This window comes from Myotis lucifugus, unplaced genomic scaffold (assembly GCF_000147115.1).
Source record: "Myotis lucifugus unplaced genomic scaffold, Myoluc2.0 scaffold_200, whole genome shotgun sequence".
In the NCBI taxonomy this organism is placed as follows: domain Eukaryota; kingdom Metazoa; phylum Chordata; class Mammalia; order Chiroptera; family Vespertilionidae; genus Myotis; species Myotis lucifugus.
Window position 1 is genome coordinate 2,054,457 of NW_005871248.1, and position 19,543 is coordinate 2,073,999.

Consider the following 19,543-nt stretch of genomic DNA (forward strand, 5'->3'; position numbering starts at 1 on the left):
GACAGGAGTGTCTGCACGGGAACTGTGGGCAGTCAGTAGGGAGACCGAGGTCCACTGTCTGGGCCACGCCTTCCCGCCTCCTTCTGGGAGTGCGACTCCAGTCTTTGCCAGGTTAGCGAACTTACTAAGAAACCTAACTCCACGCTGGACCCAAACCTACATTTTATGATCAGAAAATATTAAATTTAAATCAGAGATTGATTAAGAAACAAATTCTGCCATTCTGTGTTCTATGTGGTAAACTTAATGCAAGAAAATGAGTCTTCGGCCTAAACCTCGTCTCGTGCGGCTCCGGCGAGCTCCTCGGAGTCAGGAGGCAGTCCCGTTGGCCTGACACGGCCGGGCTAGGGTCAGATGTTTTGAAAATGACAATTTAAAATCCCCCTGGGACTCCCACTGTGGAGATTATCAGATGGCATGTGGAATGCAATGGATTGTGGGTATAACTAGCCTTTTAAAAACATGCTATTTCAGTGAAAATGGGAATATATGGGGTTTAACCTGGAAGGTAAACATCTATTATTTAAAACATGAAGTTCATTTTAAGAAAAGTAATTTAAATACTTCACATGTTGCACTGCATGGTTTTCAGCCTCTGGCACATTATAGTATCTGTCAGGATAATATTTATAAAATTATCTGTCATAACAATGACCTCTCTATGCTAAACAAAATGCATTATTCCATTTCAAGGTGTAAGAGCTCCTGAGTTTTCTACACATAAAAATGTTTGTTTTTAGCTCCTATGCTTAGCTCAGCACTTACGCGTGAGATGACAGGTGAGGGGAGAGATTGAGGTCAAGTTTATTCAATGTTGAAATTCAAGCAGTGCTCCCAAGCCCATGCCCCCAACACAGGCACACACATGCACACATACACAAACACACACACAGGACACACACATGCACACACACACACACACAGGGGAAGGCAGTGTCGTGTGAACAAAGAAGTCAGTACGGGAGACAAAGGCCCTGGTTCATGATGACCTGCAGTTGAGGGAAATTAGTTCCTTTTCAACTAGCCATTCTTAGTTGGTTTACTCACAAGCTAAGCAAGGAAATCTTAGTTTGTCGGTTCAAAGGGAAATTATGGCCTGGCCGGAGTGGCTCAGTGATTGACCGTCGACCCAAGAGCAAAGGGAAATTATGCATTTGACCCAGATGTAAAATTTGTGTCTTTACTCGATGCCAAAAGGAACTATGCGGGGAGGGAAAATCCAGTTTAGAAAAGAGTTTCACTTCTTTTTACCCAAATGTTCCTGCTATGGATTAACTCAGAGGCTGTTTGTTGTATGAGCATCATCACATTAATTACACTTTCGGTCCCCAGATTCTCACTGCCAACTGCACAGGAGGCCGGGCCTCGTGGTGAAGGCAGTGGCGAGGGACAGGTCATGGGGAGTGAGGCTCCGAGGGGGTCCCCCTCCGTGAGCAGCGTTCCTACATCCCACCACGTCTCTGCCAGATAATGAAGAGGGAAGTCACAGTCTCTAGCACCGGTTCTGGGACAGTGAGCGACGGGTGGCCATGAGCTCCTCTGGGGCCGGTGTCCGTGGGGGGAGGCGCCTGCTGTTGTGACATGTGGTCGTCAAAGCACAGCTGACAGTTGTAAAGACACCGATTTCTTGCCTCCTTATTAAGGAAAGAGGAAAACTAGAAATAAGAAATGAAACTGGCAACAAAATGGAGCCAAAAGTCACAGGAAAGGCCCCCGAACTGTGTGAGAACACGCGTGAGCCCAGGCACCTTACCCCACCCTCTGGGCCACGCCTCCCTGGGACCTGCTTACATGGTGCAGGCAGAACCTTAACTGCAGGACGTGAGCTCTGCATTTGTAAAGTGAGTTTCAGGGGCCGCAGCCTCCTGGTTCATGATGACCTGCAGGTTAAAGCTGCCAGGTGAAGGGCCCTCAATACTCCCTTCCTCACAAGGCTGGCTGGTGTGTGTGCAGGTGTGATGTGTGTACATGTGTGTGTGCATGTGCCTGGGCGCCAGGGTGTGCAGATGTGCAGGTATGAGGATGCAGGAACTGGCTCCGGGCCCAGTCAGCTCAGGGGAACCGTCCTACAGTGACAGCGAGTGACGGGAGGACGCGGAACTCCCATGGGATGGGCGGGGACAGAGCTGGCTGTGCACCTGCAACGTCCAGCCAGGACTCACCGGCAGCGCTGGTCTCAGTGACTCATGTCTCGGTGGGCCACTCTGCCCAGCTCCCACGGTGTTGTGCGTGTGCATGTGTATAGGTGTGCACCATGTATGTGTGTATGCATGTACAAACATGTGTTGCATATGTGTGACGTGTGCACATGTGTGCAATGACCCAATGTCCACACCGAGTTTACACCACGAAGTGTCACCTTACTTCTGAGAGCCCTCCCTGTGGATGACATTGCTTTAGTACCGAGTCAGACCACGCGTGTTCTCTCACAAAACCAGGTTTATGCCGTAAAACGAGATGGTGTAAACCGCCAGGACACCAAAGCCTTCCAGCCACAGTTTTTAAACTGCACACAAGTCACAGACTCAGTTCCGGCAACAAAGAGGCTCCAAGAGGCCGCACGATGTTCCTTGCAGGAAAAAGAGTTCGTTCCTAGAGTTTCCTGGGTTTGTGTGTGACATTTTTCTACCTTTCTGAAAAGGCAGAAAATAAGTGAGGACCATATTCAGGGAGTTTATCTGCATAAATATTTGAAAAGCCGAAATGCCAGAGACGATGGCACGCGGGCCTCTGTCCACAGGCGTGGCCACCCCTGGCTGTCTTCCTAAGCACACGCCTGCCTGGCTCCGACTCCTCCCCCCGCACGCGGCTCCGTTCCACAGTGAGTGAAGCTTCCCAGGCCTCTCCTCGCCAACCTGCACTCAAAACTGTCTGTCCTCCTTCTCATTCCACAGTGGGCGCGGGCTGTGCAGTGTGCGGACACCCAGACGTGCAGCCACCCCTCGATGCAGGGAGGCACCGTTCCCCCCCCACCCCCCCCCCCACCCCCCCCACCCCCGTGGAGGCCTCTCTTCTGCCTGCTGGGATGGGCTCCCGGCTCACTCCAGCCCCCTCTGCCTCCACCCCGGTGTCCCAGGATGGGACGTGGCTTCCACATGGAAGGCCGTGACGGGATTTTGACAGGAAAAGTCCGCCTGGCTCTGTGGCTTGGGCCCCGGCCACGCTGTCGCCACCAGGGCCCAGGCCATCCAATTCCTGTTCCCGGGCTGTCAGCGGGCAGAGAGGGTTCGTTCTGATGCCTGGTGTTTCCTCAGACCCCACTTTCCAGAGCTTTCCCTGAGGCACATGGAAATTTCTAGACACAAAATAAAAGAATGAGAAGCCGTAGGTCTCCAGCAGGTGGATGGCCCTGGGGCCACTGAACCAGACCAGATGCTCGGGACACAGGGGCCTCTGTGGCAGGGTGAGGCCAGGTGGTGCCTCCTCACAAGGCCACTCGCCCCGATGCCACAGCTGCCCGGCTCACACGTGGGCCTGAAGACATGGCCACGCAGGGCGGGAGGGTCAGACCTGGCGGGGCAGAGGCCCAGGAGCCCTGAAATGCAAAGCTGGTGCGGTCAGAAGTCATGACAGCAGAAGTCATGGCAGCTGTGCCCCCGGAGTCGTCAGAGGGCGAGACTGTAATTAACTGCCCAGGATGAGGGCTGGCGGGCCACTCCCGTGTGCAGGGTGGACAGAGGGGAGCCTTCTGAGAGCCATGCCTGGCCTGGGGCTTGCCATCCATGAGTCAGGGCAGGGCCGGCACAACGGCCGGCGCGGGTGCTGGGCCCCGGAGACCTCACAGGGGCTCCCTCACTGGTCCGTAGGCAATGCCGGCCAGATGCCCATCTCCCACAGGCCGGACACCAGTCTGCCATCAGCTGCCCCTCCCCTGGCACCGAGTGCTGTGAGGGACGGCCACCGAGTGGCTGGTCAAGGGGCGACTGTGTGCCCGTCTCTGTGCCGACAGAGCAAAGTGCTGTATCCGGACAAGGGCCCCGTGTTCCCCACGAGAGGTGAGGCCGTGGCCAGCCACTGGTATAGCGTGCCCAGCGACCCGGACCCGGACCCGGGCCCAGGCCGATGGCACTCGGGGCACCGCAGCCCACAGAGGCTCAGGGACAGTTATGTAACAGCAACTCAGGAGGGGACATCCCCGCCCCGGGGCCCCTCCCTCACACACAGAACAGCCTCTGAACGCAGCAGACAAAGGTGAAAGCCGGGGCTCTGGGTGAAGGTCACGGCCCACCGGCCCTCACCCCACTCCTCATTATCGTCACCGGCCTCCTCCTCGCCACTCACAGCCACTCGGCTTTGCAGGAGGGAGGAGAGAACACGCCAAGTCCTCACGAGCGCCTGACAGCAACAACAAGGCCCCGCACGAGGGCGCAATCCTCGGGCCCGCGGGCGAGGTAGCCCGGGAAGGAACCGACCACCTGCCTGGACGCTGTGAAAGAGTAGAGAGCAGATGCCCAGCGGCTGAGGCCGACCCATGAAAAATTAATCCGCGCCCCAGGCAGGTCAGCAGCATGTGGCTGCAGGCCGGGGTGGGGCGGGTGTCTGGTTGGGTTCAGACCTGCATTTTAAAGCCACTGCCCGGCCTTCCGCCCCCATGCAGGGCTCTGAGCAGAACTGAAGCTGCTCTGGGTCTCGGACGCCTGGCTCCAAGGTGGACCTCGGGTTTGCCATGAAATAGTGATTTACTTCAGTAATAGAGACCTCCCTGGCTTTTGTGAAACCCTGGCTTTGCAGGTTAATAGTGCTGCCTTGGCTGTAGACTGGATGAAAAGTGGAACGAAGCTGTGGGTAACACACACATGCTGCGGACAGTGGATAACAGGAGTCACAGTTTGTCCTAGGAGTCGAGCCCCCCAGGGCCTGAGTCTCACAGTGCTGGGCACTCAGCCACCCCTACGAGCCCGGCGAGGAGACTTCATAAAACGAAAACTGTAAGAGCCTGACTCTGGATGCTGATTCTAACCATCGGACAAGAAGCAACTGCGTTCATTCTGTGGTTTCAGCTCTCACATGTCTAGTACGACAGAAAGGTATCTGCCATGGTCTATGGGGGCAACACTGAGCCTAATCGCCAAGCGCCCTAATTAAAGGGAGAGCACAAGCCACCCTGAGCCCGAGCCTGAGGGTGAGTTCAGCGAGGCTCACCCGGCCCCCAGCTCTGGATCTGGTTCCTTCCTCGGCCGGACAGGGGTTACATGGTCACTCATAACTGACCAGCGAACCTAAAATGCTGTTCAGGAATCGACAAAGCCTTCGCTGTGTTTCATGTTTCCATGACTGATTAATTATTCATACACCGGCCTCCCGCGTGATGGGCTAGATGCTATCGAGAAAGTTATTTTGGTGACTTGGTAAACAGAGCTTCACCCTTTGACCCCTTGGTCAGAGAGCAGCGGCCTCCCTGGGTGGCTCCTCGAGCCCCGACGGGAGCAGGGACACAGTTCACCCCATATGGGCTCTCTGGATGCTCACCCACCACGGGCTCACGTGAGCAGCGCTCTGGGGTCGGGGACACATGCGGACGACAGAGAAGAAGGACAAAGGAGGCCTGGACAGAGGCCGGAGGATGGCAGGAGGCGGGGCTTCAGGCAAACAGGACAGAGAAGAGATGAACGGCGGGGGCTCGGCAACCCCGTCAGTCTCCCGGAGCATCTGTGTTCTCGTCTGAAGAAGGTGGTGGCACCAGATCCAGGCTCCTCAGGGATGTAACTCCCTGGGGCCCAGCCCGCCCGCCTCCCTGGAAAGGCATCTTCCCGCCGTCCACCCAGGCGACAATCCCTCTGCTTTCCTGTCCCCGAGAAGGTGGTGAACCACCCCTTCCCAGAGCCACCGCCGGGCCCAGACCCAGCCTGCTGAACCCACAGAGCCCCACAGAGCCGTGCTGCGTGCTGTGGTCGTGGGGGTGGAGTGGGGGGGGGCAGGCAGAGTGCGCAGCCCCTGACTCCCCAGGACGCCTCCTAGGCTGTCGGTGACTGGAGAGTCTAGGAAGCGTCCTGAGTGTGGAAAGTGCCCTGCACACTCCTCAACCCCACCCCACTGGCCGACGCTGGGTGAACCCCGTGGCACTGTGTCCCCTCATCCGTCCGGAAAGGAGGTCATCGCTGTCGCGGATGCAGAGCAGGGGGGCTGTGGGGACAGCTCCCCCCGTCACTGACCCTGGAGAAACGGCTGCGTCCTCGCTCGGGCACCTGGGCATCCCCTCCTGCAGAAGATCGCGGGCTCACTTCCCGGACAAGCTCTCGGCGATGTGGAAGGTCTGACCGCTGGAGGTTCTGGGACAGCGTGTTTATCCAGCGAGAGCTTCCGGGTTCGCTGGGTGGCTCTCCCGTGATCCGTGGTGACACAGTTCTGATCAGAACAGCGACCGGTCATGTCGGGCTCAGGCCCTGTGATCTTGGCCATTTCTGGCATTTCTGGAGGAGGCGAGGGTGTGGGTGTGGGTCCTGGTGTCGGAGGACATGCAACATGGTGCCGTGCAGGGCAGGGCTGGAGGCACCAAGCCATCACAGCCACGCAGTGAGCTTTTCTTCGTCTGCTTTATAACTGTGTGCAAACTCAGTTTTATCTGACTTGTGGTCCACCAACCGAAAAAGGACCCCCCCCCCGCCCCCCCATCCCTTCTTTTTCACGCTTGCTCACACTTGCACAGACGCAAACTCACGCTGGCACCGAGGGGTCAGAAATCCTCAGTGACCAGCTCCTCACGAGGAGACGCTGGCAGACGTCCTGACCCTGGTGTTCGGGCACCGATGGGGGTGGGGCTGTCCCTTCTGTTTAAACACAGAGCCAGCCCCTCCCACTTCGCTGTCCTGCAATTTGAACTAAGTTCCGAGGCTATTTTAAATGTTTATAATTCCTCCAAAAGGTGTCAGTGCTCCGAGCTGTCACACTGATGGTGACACCGACCGCCCAGGACACTTAGGGGTGAAGGTGGACACCCACTTTCTGCGCACCCTCCACTGGACAGTCCTCCACCGCCGATGAGGGAGGCTCCACGGGCCGCACCGCATCCCCCGCGTCTCTCGCCGGCATGCACAGGCAGCGGGAGGGCTTTTAGTTCTCGCTGCTTTATCCTCATGCCCCTCCTTGTTTTTCGCGGCTGGAACGTCTCTCCCGTTCAGCCACAACCATGTTCGTCCATGAAAACTGTGGCCAGAAAGGGAGCTAAATGCCTGCAGCCCTGGAGCTCGGCTGGACGTAGGCGTGTCTGACCTTTCTCCCGCCGGAGGCGGCAACTTAAAATGTCACCGGCTGCGCGGCGTCGAGCGGCTAACCAGGCAGGTATTAACCGGTGCCAAGTGCCTGGCCACAAGTGCCACCTACCGTCCCCGCGGGGCTGAGTGCCGCCCCCAGCGCCTGCCCGATGGTGCTGATTGTCGTGCTGGCCGACGCGTTGGCCTGCGTGCCCTCCTCCCTCCCAAGCTCTTATTTACTTCAGTGAATAAAGCCTAACACGGGCGCCCGCTGGCATCATCCCCGATAGCGGGCCGGGCGCGGCCGTGGTGGGCACAGACTCGGGGGAACGTTCTTGTCATGGCTGCACGGCCTGAAGCTTGGGGCGAGGTTCGCCCACCCCCAACGTGATGGTCACACCAGGAGCCTGGCGGGGGAGGGGAGGGGACTTACAGTTTCTTAGGTGACGTGTGACCCAGGGAAACGCCGATGCCTGCCCACATCCCCCCGGGCCTTCAGACCCACTCCCCGGGGGGAGCAGGGGGACACGGTTAGGGCGGCAGATGACCCCTGTCCCTGTCACGGTGACCAAGGTGCTCCCCGGACACCAGCTCTAACCCTAAATCCTATTTCCTCCAAAGGGCTGTGAGGGGGGTGGCACCGGCCCTGCCGGCAGAGCCCCCGCCCCACCACGACTGCAGCTGACCCACCAGCGGCAGCAAAAAGAGCTGCACGGTGTCCCTCAACCTCTAAGCGTGCGGGGAGAAACCAGGCCTTCACCAGGCACACAAAGCATTTCGCTGGACCAGTTGGGAGGTGATAGCTTATTTTTAAAGAGAGAAAAGGAAGAGATGCTAGCGGTTGCCACAAAGTTGCCTATGGACCCGAGAAGCCCAGGTGAGCACGCCGGTACCTGCACGCTGGGGTGTCCCCCCGCCGACGCCTTCACGGCCCCCCGGCTGCCCTCCGTCTCGTAGTGGGCTCTGTGGTGGGACTTGGGCTGCACCTCGATCCTCAGCTCGTAGGGCCCTGAGTGCGACGGCAGCTGCCAGTCGAGGGCAGGGAGAGACGGGCTGGAAGAGAACAGCAGAGCGTTAGACCCGCGCACACCGCGCCCCATGGCGCCCCCTCGCCCCGTCGGTGAGGTCACGTCCTGACACAGGCAGCTCATTTGGGGGCACGTGGCCAGGGCCTGGCGGGTCTTTGCAATGAGGCTCCTGAACAAGATGGAAACATTTCCCATGGAGGACCTCAAAACACCTTCCTCTCTCGCTACAGGCCCGTGTGGACCGAACCTCCCTAGTAGCTCGGCTCCAGGTCTAACGGGGCGTCTTTCCCAGCCACAGAGGGACGCCTGCTCAGACCCCGTTTCTCCCTCAGCACCACCCCAGTCACCTCTGCAGACATTCATCCTGTAACTTGACCAAGAGAAGTGGGATAAATACGCGTGAGCGCGAGAATGAGAGAAATGCCAGTCACAGGGCCGGGCACGGGCGCCACCACCATGGAAACGCAGGCTTGCCTCCGAGTGACACCAAACAGCAACCGCGGGAGAGCTCCCCGGTGGGCATTTCCCGGGTGACCTCCCGCGTCACCTGCTCTGTGTCCCGCACCACGGCCGGAGGCAAGGAGCCACCCGAGCACCGGGCTTCCACACGAGGAACGAAGGGGCCCGGGGAGGGGACGCAGTCGTGACTGCTTACAGTGAGGGCCTCCCCCCAGCTCCCAGACAGACTCTGGGCAGAGGTCAGTGCCCCGAGACCCCAAGACAGCACCTCCGTCTAGAGTACCAATGTGCTGTTTCTATGTTGTATTACTGTGTATAAACTGCTGACCTAGGTAACAAGACTATTATCATTTACTATAAATAGAAAAAAAAGAAATAAAAAGTTAGCTCCATCTGATTCCCAGAAACTTAAAAAAAAAAAAAAAGAGCGTGAGAGACGGTGAGGGGGCGGGAGGAACGGAGGAAAGTTAACTCCTCACTCGTGGGGTAAGGGCAACGTATCTTCTAGACCAGCAGTTCTCAACCTGTGGGTCGTGACCCCTTTGGGGGTTGAACGACCCTTTCACAGGGGTCGCCTAAGACCATCGGAAAACACATATATAATTACATATTGTTTTTGTGATTAATCACTATGCTTTAATTATGTTCAATTTGTAACAACGAAAATACATCCTGCATATCAGATATTTACATTATGATTCATAACAGTAGCAAAATTACAGTTATGAAGTAGCAACGAAAATAATTTTATGGTTGGGGGTCACCACAACAGGAGGAACTGTATTAAAGGGTCGCGGCATTAGGAAGGTTGAGAACCACTGTTCTAGACGCTTCGCACTTGAATGTTACCGAATGAATCTGTGCGAATAATTTGCTCTTGTCTCGCTGAGAGTTAGCCACACACCGTGTGCACAATTTAAAGTTAGGATGGTTCGCAAAATAAATACTGTATCATAGATGATTAAAATTACTGTTTTTGCCTGGAAATGTTCAGCATGAATCTGGCAGCTCCACATAAAGTGCGAGTGTGTCTCTGATTCGGGCGAAAAGTGCCAGCCGGCGTCTGGGCCATGCGGTGACTCGCGGCCGCCCCTCTTCCCTCCTCGCAGCCCCGCACCGGCTCTGCCGTCAGGAACGTCAGCCCCGGCCTCGGGCTTTGCTGGCTCAATACAACAGACATGTCCATGCTTCCAAGTCACCTTCAGCTTAATTCAATTTTTTAGAAGTCACACATGCCGTGGCTGGTGTGGCTCAGTGGTTGGCGCATCGGCCTGCCCGTCGAAAAGTCTTGGGCTTAAGGGCACGTACCTGGGTTGCAAGTTCAATCCCCGGCTCTCACATCCATGTTTCTCTCCCCCCTCCCTCCTCCCCCTCTTCCCCCCTCCTCCCTTTCTTCCACACGCTCTAAAAATTAAAAGAAAAAATATCCTGGGGTGAGGATTAAAAAAATAAATAAACAAATAAATGAAAACAACGAAGGTAAATACTTTCATGCCACGAGCAGGAACTGCTGAAAATCTCTAGATTCTACACGTCCTGATTTCTCACCCTGCATTTTATTAAAGGCAGCGTGGCCCCAGGCCCTAGCTCCAGGCCCGGCCCATCCCAACAGCCTGCCCTCTGGGGTCTGCGAGGACACTCCGGAGGGACGGTGACTGTCCAGCGTAGAGTCACCTGCGGCAAACAGTGCTCACCACTCCGGGGCCTGCTGTGGTCATCTGTCAGGTAAAACCTAATGATTTCATAAACAGTGGGACGTGGTGTTGTGAGCATCATGTGAGGAGCAAATTCAAAAACACAACAGGAGTCATGCACGTGGAGGACACGACTGGGAACGGTCATGGGCGCAGGGCTGGCTAAAGCCGCCTTTAACTTGGAAAGTCTCAAACACGTTCCTCCCCAAAGGCGCCAGCCGGGCCTGGCCTGGCGCAGGGTCCAGGGGAAGGTCCGAGGCCACGAAGGCTGACCCTGCAGAGCCATCGAGGCTGCTCTTCTAGAGAAAGCCTGCTCAGGACCAGCACCGGCGGCTTCCGGAGAATGACCTCTCTCTCCTGACTTCTCGCTCAGTTTTCTCCCTTGTAAAATGGGGGTGACAGTCACACCACCTCGCTCAGCTGCTGGGAGATCCGTTAGGTTCTAAGAAAAGCTGGGACACGGCCCGTCCTCCGTACCCTGGTCTCCTCCGCGGCACCACACACACACACACACACACACACACACACACACACACACACGGTGCCCACACAGGCCCTGCTGTTGACAGTGTTGTTACAGGGGACGTGGCTAAAGGGGACACGGATCTCTGCCACTTTGTGTGAATCTGGAATTCTTGCAAAACAAAACGTTTTTAAATGCTGACCGTTGGGCCTGTGCATGAGAATCAGAGCATGTTCTACTAACATCATCCCCACCTCCCGGGGGGCTGGCCAGCTGCCCGGTCCAGGCCCGCCCGTCAGTGCAGAGTGCCTGCTGCGGCCATCACGTGGCTGCTATCACTGACACCCTTGGGGGCAGGAGCCAGGTGAAGGGTGGCCCCACGGGCTCACCGGGCTCGGGCTCGGGTTGGCCTGTCTGCCAGTGAGGAGCCAGCCCTGCCCCCTGGCTGGGGACGCCTCCTGTGATAACACAGGGAAGCGAGTCATAGCTCCCCGTGTCTGCTGTGCGTGGGCGCGGCCTCCCCGGGTGGAAAAGATGCGGGCGCTCCCGGTTTGAATCACCCTGCTCTTGGGGCTGCTGTGACCACCGTTTCCCATGAGAAAAGCCTTTCGTTTTTTATTGAACTTTTGCGTTTCCTTCACATAGAAAAAGTGTGAAGGGTTCTTTTAAACGCCGTTCACAGAGCAAAGCCACCTACACACTGTGATCCAAAATGGGAGAGTCACTCAGGGTTTTCCTCCGTCTGCATCTACTACCGGGGCCACGCTTTCCCCGGCTGCCCGGCTGCCCACCCCCTCGGCTGCATCCGAGAAGTTGGCCGTGGGGACCCATAGGGAGGGCTTCTTCCCACCCGGGCCCTGCCACCCGCCCGCCCAGGGAGCTGGCCTGTCTGCGGTGCGAGGGTTTCATGAGCAGCCAGGTGCACAGCAGCACCGCGGGAGGCCCTGCTCATGGAGCCCCCCGAGCGCACAGGACACCCTTCTCTGTGCAGACCCATCACCGACTCCCACGGTCTCCGCAGATGCAGCTCAGCATCCCCGCTCCCTGCGACGGTCCTGCATCTCCACCCGCACCGGGGACCTGGAAGCTCAGTGCCCCCCGACCCGCGGGAACAAATACTGAGACCTGCAGGTGTACCCCAGAACTCAGAACCCAGGTGGCCTGGGGACAATGCACTGCTGACGATGGTGCTTCAGGCTCACAAGCCGTCCCACCTCCTCTCAGGCCCCTGGAGGAGCCCCACCCCCCACCCCCTTGAGATCCCAGGACTGAGGGGGCAGCGGGGACACAAGCCAGACCTTCAAACCGAGCCTCTCGATTTAAAATTGAAAACCACCTTCAGGCCGTTTCGTCAGTGACCAGGGAGAGAGACACAGGCCTGCCGCCCGAGGACACGCACCGCGTGGCCAAACATGAAGCCAGGATCCCAGCAATTCCCCAGATTCAGCACCAATTTGAGAAAAACACAGGGAACATGGGACAGATGAGGAGCCAGGTGCACGTGGCAACCGGAAGGGTCTGGGGAAGCGTCAGGCTTCATCCCCGCTGAACGCGGGGAGCAAAGCGTAAAGGCACCGTGTGAGTCAGCGGCGGTGAAGAGGGGGGCCGGGCAGGAGCCCACGGCTCGCTCGACGACCCCAAGGGGTTACTTTTAAGTTACTTGCTAGTATCTAATATGATAGCTATGGGACCATAATTCTAAAAACGAGTCCCGTCTTTTATCTCACACTGAATATTTAGAGAAAAGGCCAAATGACGTCAGGGCACACGAGCCGGTGGGAGCTGAGACTGGCCGGTTGGGAGCTGAGACCAGCCGGGTGGGAGCTGAGACCAGCTGACCCCGAGTTAGTTGCCACGCGTCTGTAACAACCACGAGCTCAACATCCTCCGTAAAACAGAGTAAACGGCCCTAAGCCCGGGAGAACGACGCGTTGAGCGATCCCTGCGCGACTCAGTCCTCCGTCTCCACCACCTCCGGGCAGAGGACGTCAGGACCTGGCTGTCTCTTCGCTAATCCACGCTCCGAAGAACTCTGCAGTGGAGGATATTCCTTGGGTAACCCCAATAACAAACTGTTTCAAGACCCAGCCTCCCCTGGCCCTCACCAGCGTGCGGGTCTGAGCGAGGGGCACCCACCTGGACACACCTGCACCCCCGGGTCTGAGACTCATGTTCACGTCGGTCGCCCCACCCGCTGAGCTAAGTGAGAGTCTCAGATCGCCCCTGTGGGTGAGAGGGTTTCCTTCCGTGGTAGGAACCCAGAGGGGAGGCAGTTTCAACCGTTTGGGTAAAACCCTCTCCGTTCTCAGTTTTCTAAGAGTTAAAGCCCACACGTCCCACCACGGAGGAAACCGGAGAGCCTTTTCATGAGGCCGACACGGCTAACGTAGCTGAAGCCACACACTCGACGTGGCAGGACGCAAACCCACCCCAGGGGAGAGCCGGCGCGTGAGGGAGACGTGTCAAACACTTCGGCCCTGGCTGGCGTGGTTCAGTGGTTAGAGCGTCGGCCTGCACAACGAGGGTCGCAGGTTCTATTCCCAGTCACGGGCACGTCTCTGGGGTGCAGGTTTGATCCCGGCCCCAGTCAGGGTGGGTGTGGGAGGCAACCAATCGAAGTGACATATCAATGTTTCTCTCCCCTCCCCTCCCCCCTCCCACTCCCTCTCAAAATCAGCAGAAAAAATATCCTATGGTGAGGAATAGCAAACAACAACAACAACAACAACAAAACCGCTTTGGCTCAGGAACCCAAGAACACCGGCAAACAAGTCCCATCAATTACACGGAAGGTCTAGTTTTAACGGGAGACAACCGCCGTCTCCCGATTAAATTTTAATCTCCCAGGCAGGGCGCTATCTGGTTTCCCCAGGCCGCTGGCGCACGTCGGCCGCAGGGCTCGCTGCAGGCTGGACGGTGAAGGGCCCTCCCCACCACTCTGCTCGGAGGAAAAGGTCGGCGCAGAACCCGCTCTGCTTTGCCTGTGGTCAGTGACACATGTCCTCACTGGACACCTCCTTCCCACCTCTGGGCAGGGTGGGAAATGTCAAAACTGGACACCGGAGGCGCCCAGGTCGGGGACGTGAGGCCCAGCGCAGCCTCCGCCCGGCACGCACTCGGGAACACGAGCAGGGCAGACCAGGAACTGGCCAGTCGCACCCGCACGGCTGTAACTCGTCTGGCATTTGGATTATTCTCTGATATTAGGCAACATTTCAGATCTCAACAGCTCGACTTAAAAATCTGAGTGTAAAGCCACAAAGATCCGAATTATTTTATCCCGTCCAGGACGCAGAAGTACTGCAGATCCTCTTTCTCCCCATAATTGACACTCACAGAATCCCCTCAGCAGGGAAACCAGGGCCCACATCCCGCACACACACCTGGGGAGGGCTGTGCTGGTGAAGCAAGCCCCGCCCCCGGCCCTCCCTCGGCCGCTCGCTCACAATCCCAGGTGTGACCGTCAGGTAAGCTCTCCAATTGTCAGTCAGGATGGCAACACCTGGTGTTGGACCTGTTCAGAGCCGCCAGGTAGAAAGCTGTGAGCTGCCTAAATGCTACAGAGCAGGCGCAGAGAGACGTGGCTCAGCTCCCCCCACCCCGAACCTGACCCGGGCTCCTGCACAAGTGGACACCATCGTCTCCCATGTCCCCAACAGCACACAGTCCCCCGGTTCCTGCTCGTCCAACACCAAGTTCATCCTCTAACAGCGGTTCTCAACCTGTGGGTCGCGACCCCTTTGGCGGTCGAATGACCCTTTCACAGGGGTCGCCTAAGACCATCCTGCATATCAGATATTTACATTACGATTCATAACAGTAGCAACATTACAGTTATGAAGTAGCAACGAAAATAATTTTATGGTTGGGTCACAACATGAGGAACTGTATTTAAAGGGCCAGAAGGTTGAGAACCACTGCTCTAGAAAGGGCTGTGGCCCGGGTGTCTGGGCCTCGTGGAGCCATCCATCTCTGGGGTCCCACCCGCCCCAGAGGATGCCCCTGGGAGATGGAAACCCAGCCGGGTCTCTGGATGCAGGGACCCAGTGAGGGGCAGCTCTGAGCCAGGTGACCACAGGCTTCAGTGCGGGCGAACCGGGGGCCTGAGCAAGCAGCCCGGACTCTGAGCTCCGGCCGGCCAGCACTCGGAGCTGTGCCGACTCCAACTGTGTCCTCGCAGCACCTCCCCAAAGACCGCCAGGGAGCTTCCCCTCACGGTGTGCAGGTGCCGTGCTGCTTCCGCCGGGCCAGGAAAAGAAAAAACCCCGAAGTGACGTCCGCTGTCCGGGGTGGGTTGGCCTGACACTGACCACGAGCACATGGCCCGGCCAGAGCGGTGACCCCTGTGGAAGGACCTGCCGGCTGGACTGGTGACTCACCTACGGGTTTATTTCATCTCTCTCGGACTCTAGCACATGTGCTTCTGACCCGAGCACTTATCTTACTCCAAAGTAGGATACATCTGAAGACAGTCAGGTAACTTATAAACGCAACAGGCTTCAGCAGTTTCATCAGAGTTTGGAAGCGAACACTTCTGCCAGCACAAAAGTTATGAACATTTCTGAAGCCATCACTATCACAGCCAAAGACCTAAAAGGCGCCACGTCGAAAATACATGGATTTGGACGTAGTCCCCAGGCCACCGAACCCTTCGGCTCCGAGTAAACACTGTGCATCGAGCTAATCGCGGCCCTTGGTGTTCTGTGAGCACGCAAATCAAAACGCCAGCTGCTCGTCCAGCTGCTTGAACCTAATCAGATAAGACGCAGGGAACACGCTCCACCTCCCACAACCAGCGTAAGTCTACGTCCTCACGGGCTCTGCCTCTCTCCAGGCAGAGTCAGAGGTGGTCCCGGCGCTAAAGACATTAAACCCCCGAAGCCGGAACTTTTCATGACCTGGATCTGAAAGAAACTAAACGTTCTTACGCACAGAGACAATCCCTGGACACAGACGCTCAGCCCCTTTAGGTTAATATGAAACTGGCTAAAGGCACATCTGTAAACGACCATCTAGAAAATATCAAATGCAGACCCAGGCACCAGACGCTCCCGCCGCGCTGGCCCCTGCACCCTCGGAGCCCCTGCACCGGCAGCCTCTCGAGCCCAAAGGCAGGTGGCCACGTCCTGTAACAAGGTGGGCCTGGGAACGCCGCTGCAGCAGCAGCACCATCACCACAGAAAGAAGTGGGGGGCGGGGGAAGAATCCCCTCGCGTCCCCAAGAGGCTTAGGGCTGACCTGGACACTAAAACTCAGATTTTTTATGGGGAACTCGGAGTCAGCCATAATTCCAGTGCATTTCCTGAGCTCGAACAACAGAAGCGTCATTCCATTGAGCTCTAAACAAGTCTGAACTCTAGAACTGTGAAATTCTATCAAATTCGACTCAAGCAAGAAGTCAGCATCGTCTTAACCCCACGGGCCTGCCAGACGCTCTGCCCCGAGGGGTAAGCCACAAACGCCGCTGCACAGAGGAGACCCGCCCAGCAGGGAAATGACGCCACAGCGCGCCCCGGGGCTCACCCCACACCGATGCTCCTTTTCCTGGGGGGACACGAGTAACCGGGTACAGAGGCCCTGAACGGAGGGCGGGGGCTGGTGGTGGCAGGTTCCCCGCCCAGACTGCACCATCATGGCAGCAGCGTCCGCTGCGTGGCTGACCTGCTGACGTCTGACGCTGGCTGCACTTGCTCAGGAAGGAAGTCTGGCCGCCCTCCCCTCTGGCTTCCACGGGGCCCTGCTGCCCCCGAGCACCAGCTGACGGGTCACAGGGAAACAGGCGGCCAGGACCAGGAAACATATTGGCTGTGGGGCCCCAACGGTGGGAAAGGTTAGCCTCACACCCGTGGGGGGGCTCGTGCCTTCCTCGGGCTCTGTCTGCGTGAACGCACAGGAATGTCAGGGGCGGCACACCGCACTGGGCTCTGCAACCAAGAGATAAAGAGCAGTCGGGTGGCCAGGGAATGACAGGGACGAAGGGCACCTGCTTTCTGACCACGAGTTAAATAAACCCAGGCTGGTCGTGCAGACGGCCACCCGCCAGGAACACTCGAGTGCACCTCGAAGGGAGAGGCCGAGTCCTGGCCCCGGGACCTCGGTATGTGACTGCGGGTGGACTCGGGGTCTTTACAGGGGATCAAGTTATACAGTGAGGCCCTTGGGTGGGCCCTGATCCAAGCTGTCTGTGTCCTCCTCGGTGGGAGAAATTCGGACACAGAGACAGACACAGAAGGAAGACAAAGGAGAGACAGGTTGATGACAAGTGTCCACACACCCCGGAGGGAGGTCTCCAGGGCGCCAGTCTGGTATTTTGTCCCGGCCCCCCTGACAAACTGAATTCTTACAACTTCTTAAAAACCCCCTCGCTACGGTCATCTTCCTGCTCACAGGTACAGTGATGTGTTGCCGACGGCACTCTGCCTTTGACGTCCAGATTGGAGTGAGCCCCATGGCACTGCCTACGACCTTCATGGTCCAGGGACACACAGAAGGTCACACACTGTGACACGTGGGCGGCTCTGGACTGGGGGCGGTTAGCTTCTGAATATTCTCATTCTTTACATAAAAGTTGTAAAGTAGCACATCAGGCATAACCAGCCTTAAATTTATAAAAATGCCCCCAAATGGGTTTTCAGTTCCCACGTTTATTAACGAATCCCAGGTTCTGAGATACATTTGTTCGATGACACCTTTGAAAATACCAGCCTTTTAAACTTCACATGTTGAAAGCAGACATTGGGATAAAAACGTGCCCTAATGCACGTCAAGAAAAGCCGTGCTTGCTTTCTCTCCGAGTCCTGACTCCTAACCATCAGCACCGACTGCTTGACAAACTGTCAGGTCTCCTCTGGAGGGTCCCGCAGCGCCCAGCCCTCCTGCTCACCCTTCGTGCTCAAGGGTGTGTGTGTGGGGAAGCGGGGGGCAGGGGGGCGCCCTGCAGGAAGCCGGGGCCCTGCGCCCATCTCGCTTCCAGAATCCCTCCAGCTAAACACTGAGCTCACCCCCCAAAACCACACGCAGGTCACACGGGCCTCTTCCTGGAGGTCACAGGGGCTTCCTCCTGAGGCGGCCGCAGCCCGTGTCAAACGGTGCCACGCACGGGAGGCACGGGCGGACGCTTCACGCCCCGTCACAATGCTGCTGCAGGGGCTACGCGCCAGGGGTCGTTAGAGGCCCACCTGTTGGGAAAGCTGTTCAGTTAAAAATAAAGACGCCAGGCTGGGTGAGCAGCCCCAGCTGAGCCCCAGCGGCCCCACACGCCGTTAAAGAGAAAAATCAACAACCCAAGACGTGAGGCTGGGAACATGCTTGAGCTCCCTGTCACCAGCCTGCAGGGACTGGTGTGTCTCTGGGGAGGAGGCGGCTGTGTTGTTCTCCAAACAGCGTGGGCACGTGGGCACGGCAGGGAGCGGCTGCCGCTCGCTCTAGCTCGCTCGGGAGTGCTGCGCTGAGGCCCATCTGCACCCAGCGCTGACAGCAATTAGGTGGAGACGGGAAGTGGGTGAGTAGGAGGCGAAAACAAACAGGGCAGGGATCGTTTGGTTTCGCAAAACAAACGCCAAGCGCACGTATTTGTAAACTCTGTGTGCCCAGACTCTGTATGCAGGAGCCCTAACCTTACTCCCTAGAATGTGAATTTACTTGCAGGTGGGCCTGTCAGGAGGTGAGCGATGTCTGGAGGCTGGGCTGCAGCCACTATGACTGTGCCGTATAAAGACGCCGACTTGGACACTGAGACACCAGGGAGAGAGCCACGTGACATGGAGGGCTGGGACGGGTGAAGCTGCTAAAGACGAGACTCCCCCAAGTGGCAGCAAACCCCGGTGCTGGGGAGGGGGTTCTGGTTCGGAGCTGCAGGGGTTCGAGCCCTGCGGCACCTGCACGCAGACCTCCAGCCTTGCACCCACCCCGCCCGCTCACCTGGCGTAGGACGTGGGGGACCTGGGCCGGGCCCATGGGTACGGGTGCTGTGGCACCGACAGGTACTGGTCGCAGAAGGTGCCCTTCCGGATGTGCTGGAAGGGGGGGAACTCCTCCGGCGGGAAGTCAGACGAGGGCGGCGTAGTGCCCAGGTCCTCGCCCGCCGGCTCCACCTTGAGCGCCACCGAGGGAGAGTGGTCCAGGGCGGTCTTGCGGGCCTTGACGGGGACGCCGTCGCCCAGGTCCAGGCTGCTGTCGGTGCTCAGGGCGTTGATGGCGGCGACGATGGCCGAGCTGGTGTACTGCGTGGTGTTGCCCAGCCACGTGTCGTCCGTGACGCTGACCCGCGGCGAGCTGTGCGGGGACGGCGTGGGTGAGTGGTGCGGGGAGCAGGACAGCTGCCGGCCATTGAGGCCGTACTTCCTCTTGTTGCTCGGGGACGAGGGCCTGGAGGTGCGCGCCCCCAGCCAGCTCTCCTCCGTGATGCTTGTGCGGGGCGAGGTGGACGGGGAGTGTCTCGGGGAGCCCAGCAGGCTGCAGGCCCCCAGGCCTCGGGGAAAGCCCTCCTCGGGGTCTGTGGTCTTGGGGGACACGCAGGGGGATTGCCAAGGGGACGTCTGCGGGGACGCGTACGGGTACGAGTAGTTGGACTCGTAGGACGAGGCCTCGGAGTTGCAACTGCGCGAGGACAGGCTGCTGGCCGGGCTCAGGCAGGAGGGGTCCCGGTAGGCCTCCAGGTTGGGCAGGTTCAGGGTGGCGGTGGAAGGGGGGCGTTTGGAGTTGGGAAGG

At 58.0% G+C, this 19,543-nt stretch overlaps 1 protein-coding gene across 1 annotated transcript in view; it reads right to left on the bottom strand.

The window, feature by feature from the left end:
- The window catches only part of NFATC1 (nuclear factor of activated T cells 1), a 93,006-nt gene that overhangs the window by 63,593 nt on the left and 9,870 nt on the right, over positions 1 to 19,543 (bottom strand). Inside the window, exons 3-4 of the mRNA XM_023761173.1 lie at positions 18,755 to 19,539; positions 8,084 to 8,243 (exon numbers count right to left, since the gene is read on the bottom strand). Of these exons, the coding sequence (XP_023616941.1) occupies positions 8,084 to 8,243; positions 18,755 to 19,539 (945 nt within the window). The remainder of the gene's footprint in view (positions 1 to 8,083; positions 8,244 to 18,754; positions 19,540 to 19,543) is intronic.